General features: G+C 41.4%; 1 protein-coding gene across 3 annotated transcripts in view; it reads right to left on the reverse strand.

Moving 5' to 3' along the window:
- The window catches only part of FAM117B (family with sequence similarity 117 member B), a 94,957-nt gene that overhangs the window by 15,026 nt on the left and 63,125 nt on the right, over positions 1-16,806 (reverse strand). The window contains exon 8 of one of the 3 annotated variants that reach the window (XM_060194112.1): positions 4,129-8,022. The exons of 1 other annotated variant lie outside the window; for it this stretch is intronic. In XM_060194112.1, the coding sequence (XP_060050095.1) occupies positions 7,704-8,022 (319 nt within the window). In that variant the 3' untranslated portion in view covers positions 4,129-7,703. Of the gene's footprint in view, positions 1-4,128; positions 8,023-16,806 lie in introns of those variants that run through there. One more of the 3 variants, XM_060194114.1, reaches the window with a different exon arrangement.

Consider the following 16,806-nt stretch of genomic DNA (forward strand, 5'->3'; position numbering starts at 1 on the left):
GAGAAAGACACGGCACTGCTTCACCACTTGTGAAGTTTCCTCCTCCGGGTGGTGGTGAAGGGGTTTGAACCCTGGTCCTTGTACATTGCTCTACCAAGGACAACACCACCTGGACCCCAATTAAATTAATTTTATGAGACCATTTTCTGTGACCAAAAACCTTTGGCTTTATTAAGGAATAAGCTAATTTATCAAATAAAATGTAAAGGAGATGATAACTGTCTTCTTTCTAGTTTTGTAAGTTAAGCTAGTTTCATTTTCACTAGCCATTTGGCTGATGTCACTATCACCACCTTCATCATATAAGTAAGGAACCTAGGGTGAGGGAAACAGACTAATAGTTATGCAAACAGACTTTCCTGCCTAAGGCTCCAAGTTCTCAGGTTCAATCCCCCATACCACCATAAGGCAGAGCTGAGCAGTGCTCTGGTATCAAGTACAAACAAAGAAAAACAAAACAAAAAAACCTACTTTGAGGTTCAAAGAGATGGTTCTTGGCCCAAGAACCTGAATTTGCAGAGTCAGAAACAGCATCCCAGCTGAAGGCTTGGACTCAGGGCTTTGTATCTCTTCTGAATCATTAAAACTTATAAGAAATAGCCATTTACCACATGAAATAAAGATGGATGGCTATACTTGTGGTTTTTAACCCACATTTATTTAGCCCACATTTAGTAGGGCTAATCCATACTTACATATGAGAATCAAAGACTAAGCATGAAATCTGAGTAAAATACAAACTTCTGAAAAGACAAGTTAAAAAAAGAAACAAGAAACCAGTAAGTCCAGCAATTTGGAAATACTAATTAAAGGGAAATAGAAAAGCATGTTTTCAAAACTCATCTTTATATGAATGAATCCTCCAGACCAACCTAAAGGCAGGTAGACCAATACTTTTCAACTTGTTTGGATCACAATCCATAGTAAGAAGTCTTATGTTTTTACTTTACAACCTATTTGCATCTCAGTGCCTAGCAAGTCTTACAAAAAATGATTATGTGTGAATATGCTTGTTTTGTTTGTTAAACTATTTTTTGGGGGGAGTCAGGTGATAGCGCAGTGGGTTAAGCGCAGGTGGCGCAAAGTGCAAGGGTTGGCAATAAGGATCCCGGTTCGAGCCCCTGGCTCCCCACCTGCAGGGTGAGTCGCTTCACAAGCGATGAAGCAGGTCTGCAGGTGTCTTACTGTTCTCTCCCCCTCTCTCCATTTCTCTCTGTCCTATCCAACGACGACGACATCAATTACAACAACAGTAATAACTACAACAATAAAAGCAAGGGCAACAAAAGAATAAAAAATAAATATTAAAAAAAAAACAACTACTTTATTTTTGATAGTCAAAGATAAAGAGAGAACAGGAGACAAGGGGGGGAGGTGAGTGTGAGGTGGTGCACTCAGCTAAGCACACTTAGTGCAAAGTTCAAAGATCCAGGTTTGAACACCTGCTCCCCACCTGATGATTCACAAGCTGCAAAGTAGGTCTCCAGGTATCTGTCTTTCTCCCTCTGTCTCCCCCTCCTCTCTTAATTTCTCTGTCCTATCTAATAAAGTGGAAAAAAATGGCCTCCAGGATCAGTGGATTTATAGTGTCGGCACTGAGTCCAAGATTGTCCTGGAGGCAAAGAACTTTTAAAATCATAATTAATTGCCTGTTAGCTCATTAAAAAATGTTGGCTAGGTCCATTTCATCTAGTTTAAGATTCAACAGTTTGAAAAACAATAAAAACAAAAGGCTATTTTTTAATTATCATGCCATGCTCTAACGGGCTCAAAGTCTTTTTCAAAGTACACCTCAGGTGGGGGAGACAGCATAATGGTTGGGCATGAAACTCTTCCAAGTCCTGAGGCTCCAAAGGCCTAGGTTCACCCCCTACACCTCTATACTCCAGAAATGAGCAGTGCTCTGGTAAAACAAACAAACACATCTAAACTTAGCAAGGGAAAAGACAAAAACCAAACCTTGGTAGTGATATACATGGAAGAGATTAGTGAAGTTAATAGGAGCTGGTGATGACTATGCTTATTAATCATGGAGGAAATAAAGGAGACAACTACTGGGCGCTTTCGCTCATATGTGGAGTTTAGGGAATAGAAAGATGTGACTTTTTTAAAGGAAAAAAAGCTAAGACTTCATGAAAACAATGGTGGTTAACGGTGAGGAGGGTGTCACAGAACTTTGGTTATGGTGTTGAGCTATACTTCTATAATCTTATAATCTTGTAAAACAATATTAAATCAGATTTTAAAAAGTACAGAGAAAACAAAAAGCACTTCACAACTAACCATTTAAAAAGCAATCTAAAGAAAAGAATCCTGTGGTCTGGGAGGTGATGCAGTGGATAAGGCACTGGACTCGTAAGCATGAGGTCCAGAGTTCAATCCCTGGCAGCACATGTACCAGAGTGATGTCTGGTTCTTTCTCTCTCCCCTATCTTTCTCATTAATAAATAAATAAAATCTAAAAAAAAAAAAAGAAGAAGAATTTCTGGGGCCGGGTGGTGGTGCACCTGGTTAAGTGCACAGATTACCAAGCACAAGCCCCTGCTTCCTACCTGTGGGGTGTCACTTCACAAGCAGTGAAGTACGAGAGCATTTTGCACACGAGACTCGCTTATGTGGGAAGACCCAGAAGGTTCTACCGGACACTTCTGCCCTTTGGTAGCTAATATTAGCACCAACTTACTGGGCAGGGATCTTCTGGAATGTCTTAATGTTAGGATATCCACAGATGCCTTTGCAGAGCGTAAAACTCATTCCCGCGATACCAGGTCTATTCAGCACCCCCAATACTAATGCCACTGTTCGTAGCCAAACACTCCGCTTAAGCTGGCTTTCTAATGAGCCTGTCTGGGTGGAACAGTCTGCAGGGACTTTTTCTCCCTCTATCTCCCCATCCTCTTTCAAATTCTCTCTGTCCTAATAAAATGGGGGGAAAAAGGCCACCAGGAATGGTGGACTCAGTGCCAGCACTGAGCTCCAGCGACTGGAGGCAAAAAAAAGAAAATTATCATCATAGCTCTAAACACTTCTGGGAGATGTGTTTACTCAATGTCTAAAAAAATGGGAGGGGGACCCCCAACTTGGAGACCTACATTTCCCCCCCACTTGTTCTCTGTAAAGGCAACAGGAGAAAACTTCTAGCAGTTTTGAGTCTTTTGTGTAACTGTAAATCGCAATGTAAATACATGACACTATACAACACTCTCCCAACCTCTGATTTACTCACTCCCCCCCAATTTTTTTTTTTTTTTTTTTGCCTCCAGGGTTACTGCTGGGGCTTGGTGCCTGCAGCACAAATCCACTGTTTCTGGAGGATATTTTTTCCCCTTTGTTGCCCCTGTTGTTTTTATTGTTGTTTATCGTTGTTATTATTGTTGTTATTGCTGTCATTGTTGTTGGATAGGACAGAGAGAAATCGAGAGGAGGGGAAAACGGGGGCGGGGGGGGGGAAGAAAGACATCTGCAGACCTGCTTCACAGCCTGTGAAGCGACTCCCCTGCAGGTGAGGAGCCGGGGGTTCTATCGGGATCCTTATGCTGGTCCTTGCACTTTGCACCACGTGCGCTTAACCCGCTGCGCTACCGCCTGGCCCCCCTCAAAATAACTTTTAAAAGTTTTTATAACATGTTGATCAATTTTTATGAAACTGACTTCACTTAAAGGTGTCCACACTTCAGGTGACCATCTCTCGGTCGGCATCAGATGGGACATGGCTGCCAAGTGTTGCTGTGGAGACAGAGACTAAGCCCCTATCTGACAACTGCCTTCACATCTGATTTACTGTCAGAAAGGAAACACATGGCCGGCTTGACGAGAATGAATTTCTAAACAAAAAAGTCTCTAGATCTACTTTAGAATGAAATCACTCACCTAAATCTTAGCAAAAACATACGCACATTATCTTTCTGTGTACTTGTCTGCTTAGCCGTTACCACAAAGACCAGGACCTTAGTTCTACAGTCAGTGAAGAGTGGCACAGACATCTGACATTAATCACATAGCCAGTTATTCATGCAGACCCACTCCCCATCCCTTTCTGAAAATATACACCATTTATGGATTATGCTGGGGTAGAAGCATCTGAAAAGAAAATATGAATGAGACAATTTTCATAAAAGTACACAGGAGAAAACTCAAGAACAGACTTTATTTTTAACATAAAAGTTCTATTTTCTTGTGAGGCAGCAACAAGTGTTCAAATACAGGGAATACGTAAGTACATAATAACAATATCACTCTTGGAAATGCTGTTTTACTGGGATAATTTTGTTAGAAAAACAAAAGATAAAAAATTGCATTTTAAAAAAGATTTATACGGCTTCAACAGAGATGAGAAGAGGTAACAGACTTTAAAAAACATAAATTATATTTTCAACAGGATCGTGTAAACAAAAATATTGTTCAGGGTTGCTCTGCTTATCATTCATTTAGGCAGAAGTAAAACTTAACTTTAAAGTGCAGAGTTAGGTATTCTTAATTTCTTTAATGCAAATTCAGCACTTCCATTGGTCTGGTTCTGAGACTTCAAAATTCCAAGCATTAAGGAATAAATCTTAAGTTTACAAGAGTAAAGGAAATTCAGTAGTGGCAATTGTTCTTTTATTTCCTTTATAAAAAGAAAAACTTGAAAATCCTATCCTACTCTTGGGACATGAGAAGGCTATGAATTCTGCTACTATAACTTCTAGTAAAAGTTAATCACTGAAAAAGAAAAAGGAAGGAAAACACTCTCTTGTTGCCAGTGACTCCATAGTTAGCAATAGCACCTTCTAAAAGGCTGATTTGGCTCATCATAAGTTGAACAAACATTTAAAACAAAATGAAGAATCTACTTCCAAAGTAATTTTGGCATCATGCTCACCATATCAACCAAAGAAACAGAAAGGGTATTTTAAGCTGTTCACAAAAGTCATGACAGAAGACTCAGTCATGATCAGAAACAGTAAATGTTACCACAAGGATGAAGCTGTTTAAGGGTGAGAAATACTGACTAACAAAGTAAATAACCCGTGAGAGCTCTTTCTGCATGTTTCCCCTTTCTTCCTTTTGCCACCATGGAAGTATGTTTACTTAAAATGAAAATAAAAATTCCTCTCAAGCTATTCTATTTACTTTCTCAGTTATCTAGAGAACAATAAGATAATTAGGGAATGTGATTTTAGAAAATAATATGCATTCTACTGTCCCACTTAAAAAAAAATCAACCATCTGTAAACTAAAGATTAAAACTGAATGGACCTATGGTTAATATTTAAGACTGCAATAAAGCTTAGATGCTTAAAAATTAGCCCTTTGGCACTGGCAGTTATTTGTACCTTCTCCCCTCCCCCCACAATTTCTCCCACACCCAAAGGATGTTTGGTTGCCATGCAATTCATTTATCTCCTCAGAACCAAGCCTAATTAGACTAGAGGTTCTACATATGTAGACTTATAATATTAAACTTGTTCTTCCATTTTGATTTTAAATTACTTTAAACATATGTAAAACTCCATAGAAAGATGTAAATTAGACAAACAAGTATAACAAAGTGAAAAAAAAATTTTACAAAGTGGCATTCTAAGTGTAAAATGCCCTTGGTCATTTGGGATGCAGACAGAATTTCTTCTATGTCAGACAAAGAAAAGAACAAAAGACTTAACAAAATTCAAGTAATAAAAAACTTTGCCTTTAACTTCCTTCTCTACCATTTCACTAACTCCAGTTTTACCTTTTCTTTTGTAGTTCTGACAGAACAATTCTCAGTGGTAAAATGGTGATGTGAAAAGGTCTAACAAGAAAGCAAGGAAGTATGGTTCTAAAAAAAAAAAAACAACAACAACAAATCCAGCTAGCCAGAAATTTTAGAGCCCAAATAAGTTTCAACTGATTTAGAAGCAACAAAGAAGTAGTTCCAAGTAAATTCGTTTTGAATTGAAAAGACACCTAAATTCATTAGCCCTACCAACTGAAACTTGACACTTAGGCAAATGAAAGATTTATCTAATTTGCTAGGACCTCATTTTTAAATCCAGCTCCATTTTAAGCTTGTAATGGTGTATTTCTGATAGCTTAGATGTTTTAAAGGTGCACAATGAAATCCTTTCAGAGGACTTACTGCACCAGTAGGTTTAGTCTGAGGTGGTATGTCTGAACAAACCTACACATTAGCTTTTTAAACTGTATTTCTTTTGCAATTATTTACTTTTTTCCTTCCCAACATTATCTACAGAAACATTAAATTATTGCACCATAAGGTAATACATGAAGATTTTAGAAGGATGCTTTCTATCAATACTGTTTGCTGTAACTCATTTTTAAAAAGAGCTATTCCTTATTTTTACGACCACATACCAATATGAAATACTGCTGTCTCGTGATATTGGCAGTGATCTCTCTTAGGATGAGCCCAAATCCAAAACTGTCTGCATCTTTTAACAGTGTGTGTTGCTTATACTCCAAAGCTGTCTAGTGCATTCCCCCTCCCATGTGGAATGTTGGTGGGAAACCAGCAAAATCTGTGGGCAACATAGCTCGATGCCAACCATCATAAAGAAGATGTCAATCAATCGTGAGATTCTGTGACTATGGACTGCTATTCAATGGATTACACTCCTGGCAAACTACTAACCCTGACCAAATCCACAAGACAGTAACATCACAAAAGCAAAGGAGGAAACCCATGCACAGCCATTTTGGGATCTCTTGGGACTATGATACAGTGAAGATTAAAGGTAGAAAGACACCTGTGATAAAGAAGGGAGGCCACGTGATAAGTATTTCACAGAAGGGGCTCCTTCCTTACTCCTACTTAGAATCAACACTAGGCGGTTTCCTTTTGGCTTATTGACTTTTAAGTCAAATTCCAACGATGAGTGAAAACATAAAGAAAGCATTTGTCTTCAGACTATAATTTTTCTGACTACATGGTGAAATGTGTACAGGAGCAGTGAAGAAAACAGCAGTTTTTACAAGTATTCCACCTAGAGCACAAACTTCTGACATCAAGAAACATAAACCACACAATGTACTAATATTGCTTTTTATCTCCTTTTATATATACTTGTTCAATGCATTTACCTATCAATTCTGTTTGGGAGAAGAACATGGTCATAAGATTAAGACTGCTGGGGAAACGGGAAACGCCAACGATCCCTTTGGTCCCAGAGCTGAGAGCAACTGAGAAAAGCACATACCTAGAAAGGGAGACAAGAAACAGAGGCCACCAAAGAATCTTTTGAACATCCTATTTGCTATGTTTCAGAAAATGTAACATTGGTATTAGAAAATAGTCATTTTCATATAAAAGATGGTTCTTGCAGCATCATTCACATCTCCCTTCAAGAATCATGTCTTCAGGGATCAGCTTTTGTTTTTTTTGTTTCTTACGAAGTCTCACTTGAAAAACAAAAACAAACAAAAATAAACAAAACAATGCAACATTGGCCTTCTAAAAGTAAAGAATGAGACCCTTCTTGTTTCAATCAGTGCTTAAAGAAAAAAAGCAAAAACAAAACCAGGCTAAGCACTGAAGGTTGTTGGCCTTCGTGAATGAGCAGAGCTGTCAAAGGGCTGCTTTCTTTCCTTCCAGAAGCTGCACTGTGACATGTCACTGGAGAAAGCTGGAGCCTGTCAAAGCCAACTGGGAGTACATGATGCCGTCATAGTCTTGTGATCTGAAGACGGTTCTCCGTCTCCCAGGACAATGGTCGCAGCACCAGGACCTACCCTTCCGCTTCCTCAATTGGTTCTGGGGGTGGGAGGAGAGAGGCTGATGACATGACTGTACTTGTTCCTCGAGAGACTCGGTCTTGCTCTGGATTTGTTGAGAGGGAGGCCACAGCAATAGGCTGCAGCAGAGTGGTTGTCATGCCTGTGGTGACTGTCAGGCTGTGGCCAGAGCCCTTCAGGGTAAGATCTGGTGTGGGAAGGAGAGGCTTGAGGATACTGACGAGGCAGAAAGCAGAGCCGCTTTTTGGAATGAAATTCACCTTGTTTTTGTCAGGACAATAAAAGGCTGGAATTTCATGAAGTTGTTTTGGCCTAGACATAGAACAGACAACCCAATTTTTACAATCACAGAAAATTGGAAATAAGCCTTTAAAGACAATTTATAGTTACAGAAGAGGAATATTAACTCAGGTAACTAAGGACTTCAAGTGCAATGGAGCAAAGCAGAGCTCAACCCCAGCCAACTCATGTAGCCCAGGTGCTAGGGCACCACGTATACAGAATCTCAATGGAAACCTGCACTCAACATGAATTTCCCAAACAAAAGCAAACCTAGATTGTTTCTGCCTCCAGGGTTATCACTGGGACTCAGTGACGGCACTGTAAATCCACTGCTCTTGGCGGATACCTTTTCCATTTTACTGGATAGGACAGAGAGAAATTGAAAGAGGAGGGGGAGATAGATAGAGACAGACACCTGCAGACCGGCTTCACCGCCTGTAAAGCATCCCCCACCCCCCACAGGTAGGGAGCTGGGGCTCAAACCCAGATCCTTGTGATTTGTACTATGTGTGCTTACCAGGTGTGCTATCACCTGCCCCCAAACCTAGATGTTTAAAGATAAAAATGTGCCTCTAACACTTTTCTAAATTCCAACATTTTGAAGGAGGAAGGCATACACTGTCCATACATTGTCCATCTTTTGCTAAGTCCACTCATGCACAACTGAACTCTAGTAGGCTATGAGTTTCCAAGTGCTCTGAAAAATCTACTGGAAGCTAATTCTTTAACCATAATGAGTTTTTGAGTAACATAATGTAAATGTGAAATCAAGATACAACTAATGGTAGTCCTTTCCTTTTGAAAGTTTCTACTGGAGCCAAATCTTTTGCCAGTCCCCCCAAGAAATGTTGAAAACTAGAATAGTTGGGGAAAAGTCTTAATGGTTTACTACAGAAATAAAAATATGAAAGCAAAGGGTCTGAAGAGGTATGGCAGGTAGGTTAAGTGGGTGAAGGGATTAGATTTCTGTTAGTGAAGCTGACATAGTGTAAACTGATGCAGAATCACAATGTTCAAACTTAAATCATATGCCTGAAACCCATATGCTACAGACCACTATAAATAAAATGATCTTTTAAAAATTAAGTTACTGAGCCCTGGCGAGCTCAGCGGGTAGGACACCTTCTTTGCCATGTGCGTGACTCAGGTTTTGCCTCAGCACCACACGGGAGGTGTGCTCTGTCTCAGCGAAAAAACAGTAAGACTGCACATGTATTAGGCCCAGCCCAATCTGGCCCTGGGAAAACTCTTAGAGTGACATAAAAATACCACAGATTTTTTGTTTGTTTTGTTTGAATAGTTTCTTTATTTTATTTTTGAGAGAAATGCAGAGACAGAGAGAAACACCAGAGCACTGCTCAGCTCTGACTTACGGTGGTGCAAGGGATTGAACCTGGGATTTAGAAGCCTTGGGCATGAGAGTCTGTTTGCATAACCATTATGCTATCTCTCTCATCCATAATACCACAGATTTTTTTTTCCTCCAGGGTTATTGCTGGGCTCGGTGCCTGCACCATGAATCTACCGCTCCTGGAGGCCATTTTTTCCCCTTTTTGTTGCCTTAGTTGTTGCAGCCTTGTTGCGGTTATTATTGCCATTGCTGACGTTGCTTTGTTGTTGTATAGGACAGAGAGAAATGGAGAGAGGAGGGGAAGACAGACAGAGAGGGGAGAGAAAGATAGACACCTGCAGACCTGCTTCACCGCCCGTGAAGCGACTCCCCTGCAGATGGGGAGCTGGGGGCTCGAACCGGGATCCTTACGCCGGCCCCTGCGCTTTGCGCCACATGCGCTGAACCCGCTGCGCCACCGCCCGACTCCCAATACCACAGATTTTTAAAAATAAGCTAGGAAGGGGACTGGGCGAGGAGGAAAAAGGTGGGAAACAAGTAATTCAAGATTCGGGTAGAAAAAAAAATCATAGGATCATCTCGTAAGATATGGTTCTCGTTTCTCCTAATTGAGTGAATCAATACTAGAAAATGCAATGTCTGCAACAGATTCAGGCTGGTGAATAGCATGAAACAGCATACAAAGAGGTAGACTAAGTCCATTAAATATACAATTCTTAGCATGAGGAAGGTGCCAGGTACAGAACTGCATTTCACTATAATCGTCTACTTTATATTCTTCTTTTTAAATATTTATTTACTAATGAGAGGGGTAGGAGGAAGAGAGGAAGAATCGGCATCACTCGTGGTACACGTGCTTCGGGAGACTGAACTCAAGGGCCTCATATTTGAGAGTCCTACGATTTAGCCACTGTGCCACCACCTGGGCCCACTCTACTTTGCATTCTTATGCGCTTTACACATTTAAAACCATTATCCAGACAACACGTGGGTTACCTCAAAACATCCATAAGCTTTACCAAACCATGAGAGCAGTCACAGTACAAAAATCATGAAGAAATTCTCCAAGAGAGAATTTTATCCCACATGGGATAAAAAGTGCTAGAATAAGAGTTCACCTGGAGAGTGCAGCTAGTCGAGACCCTGCTGTGCTGAAAGCATGGCTGGTTCTGTGGAATCTTTCCTCTCTCCCTCCAGCGCTCTATTTGAAAAACAGTCGCTTCAGTAATGAAGTCCCAATGGTGTTAAAAAACATAACAAAACAAAAAAAAAAACACACACATCTGTGCATGGCTAGGAAGATAGTTCAACTGGGAGAGCACAGAACTCATGCCGAGGCTTGGTGTGAGGCCTACGCTGCATGTACTGGTGTGTAGGTTCTGGCTTTTCTCTGTGAAACATTATTTATCTAACATGAAAAAATAAAACCTCTGGGGGCCAGGTGAGGGCAAACCTGGTTAAGTGTACACAGTACCATGTACAAGGATGTGGGTTCAAGCCCCTTCTCCCCACCTGTAGGGGGAAACTTTACAAGCAGTGAAGAAGGTGTCTCTCTGTCTCTCTCCCTATCTTCCCTGTTCATCTCATTTCTCTCTGTCCTAGCAAATACAGAAAAGGAACAGAAAAAAAAAAAAAAGGCCACCAGGAATAGGGGATTCGACGTGAAGGCACTGAGCCCTAGCAATAAGAAATAAAAATAAAATCTTTTAAGAAAAAGGCTCATAAAAGGCTTGTGAATCATCTGTGGCTCAAGGGAAAAGGAAGAATATAGTGGGAAGAAGACTTCCAAAGGAAGTGGAATATGAGCTTGGATTTAAAGAATGGGTAAACACCTGACACAGGAAGTAAGTACAAAAAGAAAATAGGGGGTAGATTTCACTGATTCAACTGTGAATAAGATCACAAATAGCCTAGGCAAATATAATGATTCAAGGAAAGGACATCATTTAAAATTGCTTTATTGGGTACTACTCTTTAAAAAATATTTTTAAGGGAGTTGGGTGGTAGCCCAGTGGGTAAAGCGCACATGGCATGAAGCGCAAGGACTGGCGGAAGGATCCTGGTTTGAGCTACGGCTCCTCACCTGCAGGGGGGTCGCTTCACAGGCAGTAAAGCAGGCCTGCAGGTGTCTGTCTTTCTCTCTCCTTCTCTGCCCCTCTCTCTCCATTTCTCTGTCCTATACAACAATGACGACATCAATAACAACAATTATAACTACAACAATAAAAAAGGGCAACAAAAGGGAAAGTAAATAAATTTTAAAAAATTTAAAAAAATTTTGTTGGGGGGTTGGGTGGTGGAAGCGCAGTGTTAGTTAAGCACAGGTGGCACAAAGCACCAAGGACCAGAGTAAGGATCCTTGTTCGAGCCCCTGACTCCCCACCTACAGGGGGGTGGCTTCACAGGTGGTGAAGCAGGTCTGCAGGTATCTTTTTCTCCCTCTCTCTATTTCTCTCTGTCCTATCCAACAATAACAGCAGCAATGGGAACAATAACGACAATAAAGGCAACAACAATGGCAACAAAATGGGAAAAAAATGGTCTCCTGGAGCAGTGGATTTGTAGTGCAGGCACCGAGCCCCAGTTATAACCCTGGAGGCAAAATAAATAAATACTTTTATTTATTTTGGATAATGGTAGAGAGAAACTGAGAAGGAAGGGGAGAAAGAAACCTGCAGTAGTGCTTCACTGTTTGTGAAGCTTCCGCCTACAGGAGGGGACTGAAGTCTTGAACCCAGCCCCTTGCACTACTCTTTATATAATACAATGAAAACTTAATATATGGTGGGGGTACATAGCATAATGGTTATGCAGGCTGACTCTCAAACCTGAGAATACAAAGTCCCAGGTTCAATCCTCCACACTTCCATAAGCCAGAGCCGAGCAATGCTCTGGTTAAACAAACAAACAAACAAACAAACAAACAAACAAACAAAACCCCCCAGCAAATTGATATAGCAATTGATAACTGGGCATGTTACTGATAAGAAGAGCAAATTTCTCTCTACTTATACTACCTGAGCACTATTTAAAAAAATTCCTTAAGATACAAAGTTGAGATTATATTTTTGTAACTAAAAAGCACTGGAGTTAATTTTTTAACACAATCATAATTTTCATTTTTATGTTACAAAAAGCATTGTTCAACTTTTTCTTTCCTATTTTTTCTTTTTTTTCTGCTACCAGGTTATTGCACAACAAATTTACCACTACTGCTGTCACCTATTATTCCCACTTCTCTCCTTCCTCATTTTCTTCCTCCCTCCCTTTTTTTTCCCCCTTTATTTTATTTTACTTTATTTTTTGCCTCAGGGTTACTGCTGAGGCTCAGTGCCCGCACTACAAATTCACTGATCCTGGAGGCCATTTTCCCTATTTTGTTGCCCTTGCTGTTGTTGTTGTTGTGATTATTGCTGTGGCTGTTGGATAGGACAGAGAGAAATAGAGAGAGGAGGGGGAGAGAAGGACCCCCCCTGTAGGTGGGGAGCTGGGGGCTGGAACCGGAATCCTTGTGCTGGTCCTTGTGCTTTGCACCACGTGCGCTTAACCTGCTGCAATACCGCCTGACACCCCCTTCCTTCTGATGGAGACAGAGCTTGAGAGAGAAAGAGGGAAGAGAGATGGAAAGAGATAATTCCAACAGCACCAGGGAATGAGGGCTTGAAGCTAGGTCCTTGTGCAGGATAAGCATGTGCAACTCTACTGTGTTGGGCATTAGCCAGCTCCCCTGCACTGCTTGATACTATGGCCTATTTACATAATCATTGTTTTGCCTGAAAGATCCCCACCCATGCCTGTAGGGTACATTAATTCCCTCCAGCTTTCTACTTTCCCAGAGTGCCTTGTTTTCTCCACCCCCTTTCCTAGCCAATCCTGTTCCTGACTTGCCACTTCCGTTTTTTACCCTATGAAGCCCCCTGCTGTTCCTGATTTCACTCTCTTTCTCTTCCCAGTCCGACCTGGAGAAGGGCTGGCGTGCATAGTGGGAGGCGGCCATTTTGCTAGCTCCACGGGCCTAAACCTACTGTTCTCACACCCGACTCTGGGGCGTCAGCATCAATAAAGAATTGTATTACCACGCCACCAGGAGTTCCTCGTCTCTATTGCCCCGGTGAAGCTAGCTCAGCACTGCTAGTTGTGCCAAACTAGCTCCAGCTAATCACTTTTTTATAATCACTTCCAAATGAGTATTTTAAAGAAAAGATTTAAAAATTGATGTAGGAAAGCAAAATTCTGGCATATGTAGTGCTGGAGACTGAACCTGGGCTTACTCATGTAAGTCCTCTGTTCTATCTTTTACTATCTCTTGGGCAATGAGGAGGTTTTTAAATAATTTGTTCGAGGATATCTTGTTAAAAATGACTCAACTCAAACAAGATCAGAAGAGAAAACACAAGTAGAACCTGAACTGGAATTGGCATGTTGCACCAAAGTAAAAGACTCTGGGGGTGGGGGGAGAATACAGGTCCAAAAATGATGACAGAGAACCTAGTGGCGGTTGTATTGTTATATAGAAAACCGGGAAATGTCACGCATGTACAAACTATTGTATTTACTGTTGAATGTAAAATATTAATCCCCGAATAAAGAAATTTTAAAAAATGATTGAACTCATATGGTTGCTTATTGACAAGGATGAAACCTCACATTTCTAAAATAGAAATAAACTCCTTGACTGTTTTCATGAAGACACTCCTATATTTCACAGAGAAAAAAAAAAATGTAATCAGTAGTCACTTGCCTAAATACTACCCAGATCAAGAGAGAACATTAACAGGGGATAGGGAGGAGGGAAAGAGAAGAGAAACACCCCCAAACCTTTCTATCTCATAATTTTTAGTCACTACCCAAACCATCAATAGGAACACTCCAATAATTCTAAGAGTTAATTTTTAGAAGCTTATCATCAGGAAAAACATCACACACTACTGGTGTATATACAACCTGTACTTATTCTAAAAGAAGTTGCAAGCATTAATATGACTTCAGAGCTTCAAATTAAGACGATACACACAAAAATAGAAACCCCAGAATTAGTTTTAAATTTTCCTTTTTCTTAAGAATTTATTCCAACAGGATTTTCTGTCAAAACAGATATGACTGTTTATAGATGCCTCTATGAAAGGGATGGAGGGGACCAGTCCAGCCCCTGCTACCCATCAGGAGTGGTGAAGCAGGTCTGCAGGGATCCATCTTTCTCTCTGCCCTCCTCCCTTCTCCTCTTTTCTTTTCTTTTCTTTTCTTTTCTTTTCTTTTCTTTTCTTTTCTTTGCCTTCAGGGTTACCACTGGGGCTCGGTGCCTGCACTAAGAATCCATTGCTCCTGGAGGTCACTTTTCCCATGCTGTTGCCCTTGTTGTAGTCGTTATTGTTATTAAAGCTGTTGTAATTGTTGGATAGGACAGAGAGAAATGGAGAGAGGAAGGTAAGACAGAGAGAGGGAGAGAAAGAGACACCTGCAGACCTGCTTCACTGCTTGTGAAACAACCCCCTGTAGGTGGGGAGCCGGGGGCTCAAACTGGGATCCTGACTCCGGCCCTTGCACTTTGTACCATGTGTGCTTAATCCACTGCTCTACTGACCAGCACCCCCTCTTCATTTTTCTTTGTCCTATCTAAACAAACAAATAAATAATAAAGAAACAAAAAAGAAAAGAAAAATGGCCACCAGGAGTGGTAGATTCATCATGCAGGCATCGGGTTTCAGCAAGAAACTCTGGTGGCAACAAAAATAAATAAATAAATGGGATATCCGGTTTGTATACTTATAAACATTTTCATAATGATGCAAGAAGGGGCCAGGTGGTGGTGCACCTACTTAAGCACACACATTACTGTGCAAAAGGACCGAGGTTCAAGCTCCTGGTCCCCACCTGCAGGGGGAAAGCTTCACAAGTGGTGAAGCAGGGCTGCAGGTGTCTTACTGTCTTTTTCCTCTCTACCCCTCTCCTCTCAATTTCTTTCTGTCTCTATCCAATAATAAAAATGAAAAAAAAAAAAAAGACACAAGAAAATCTTTGGTATCTTTTTTGAAAAGCATATTTTTACCTGTTTCATTTCAAACATAAGAAAATAGTAATCTTACGCTAAAACAGAAGGGAGTTAGAGGACTTAGGAAGAGAGGTAAGGAGGAAGAAAACAGCCCAGGACCATGTGTTGTTCTATTTAAAAATGGGGATGGAGGAGACAACTCTTTCAGTAGAGTACATGACTCATGTGTGAAGTCCTGGGTTAGAGCTCGAGCACCTCACGGTAGTACCAAGGACAACCCTGGGGAGGAGTCACATGGATGATGAAGCAGTCTCTCTTCTTTTTTTTTTTTTTCTTTTTTTCTCCTCCAGGGTTATTGCTGGGCTCGGTGCCTGCACCATGAATCCACCGCTCCTGGAGGCCATTTTTCCCCCTTTTTGTTGCCCTAGTTGTTGCAGCCTTGTTGCGGTTATTATTGCCATTGTTGACGTTGCTTTATTGTTGGATAGAACAGAGAGAAATGGAGAGAGGAGGGGAAGACAGAGAAAGGGGGAGAGAAAGATAGACACCTGCAGACCTGCTTCACCGCCCGTGAAGCGACTCCCCTGCAGGTGGGGAGCCGGGGCTCGAACCGGGATCCTTATGCCGGTCCCTGCGCTTTGCGCCACGTGCGCTTAACCCACTGCGCCACCGCCCGACCCCCGCAGTCTCTCTTCTTTAAGACCTTTAATAAGAGGGGTGGACAGGGAGTCACTGAGTGGTTCTGTGCATGAATGAGTCCTGAGTTAATTCTTTGCAGCCACATAACAAAAGCACTGTCACAAAGAAAAAGAAAGCTGTGATAATCTGAACTCTAAGTAAGGTCAAGGAGGATCTTGGCTTTGTTAAAGAGCACATCATGGGGCTCAGCAGTGGCGCGCCTGACAGTGTAGTGTGGAGGCCACTGCACACAAAGACCTGGGTTTAAACCCCCCAGTCTGCAACTGCAGAGGGGAAGCTTCACAAACGATGCAGCCTTGTACAAGTGTCCCTCCTTTTCTCTCTTTCTCGCTCCCTCTATTTATCTTTATTGGGGGGGGGAGGTACAGTGGAATTACTGGGAAGGTACTGAGACCTAGCAATAACCCTAACGACAGACAGACAGACAGACAGACAGACAAGTAACATTTCTCAAGTGAAGAAGGGTGCATGGTCATGGCATACACCCAAATCCAACTACCTATTTTCTTTCATCCACCTTACTCCATCCCATCTGGCCCCTGCTCTTTAGGCCAAAGTTACTACCATTAAGTCAAAAGGAAAGATTCAGTATAATAATGCTTAGAGAATGACTTATTCATTCATTCATTCATTTTCACCAGGGCACTGCTCAGCTCTGGCTATAGTGGTGTGGGGGACTGAACTTGGGGCTTCGAAGCCTCAGGCACGAGAGTCTCTTTGCATAACCTTTATGATATATATCCCCTACCCCTCTTAGAGAATGATTAAGGGCAGC

The sequence above is a fragment of the Erinaceus europaeus genome, chromosome 7, assembly GCF_950295315.1.
Source record: "Erinaceus europaeus chromosome 7, mEriEur2.1, whole genome shotgun sequence".
NCBI lineage: Eukaryota > Metazoa > Chordata > Mammalia > Eulipotyphla > Erinaceidae > Erinaceus > Erinaceus europaeus.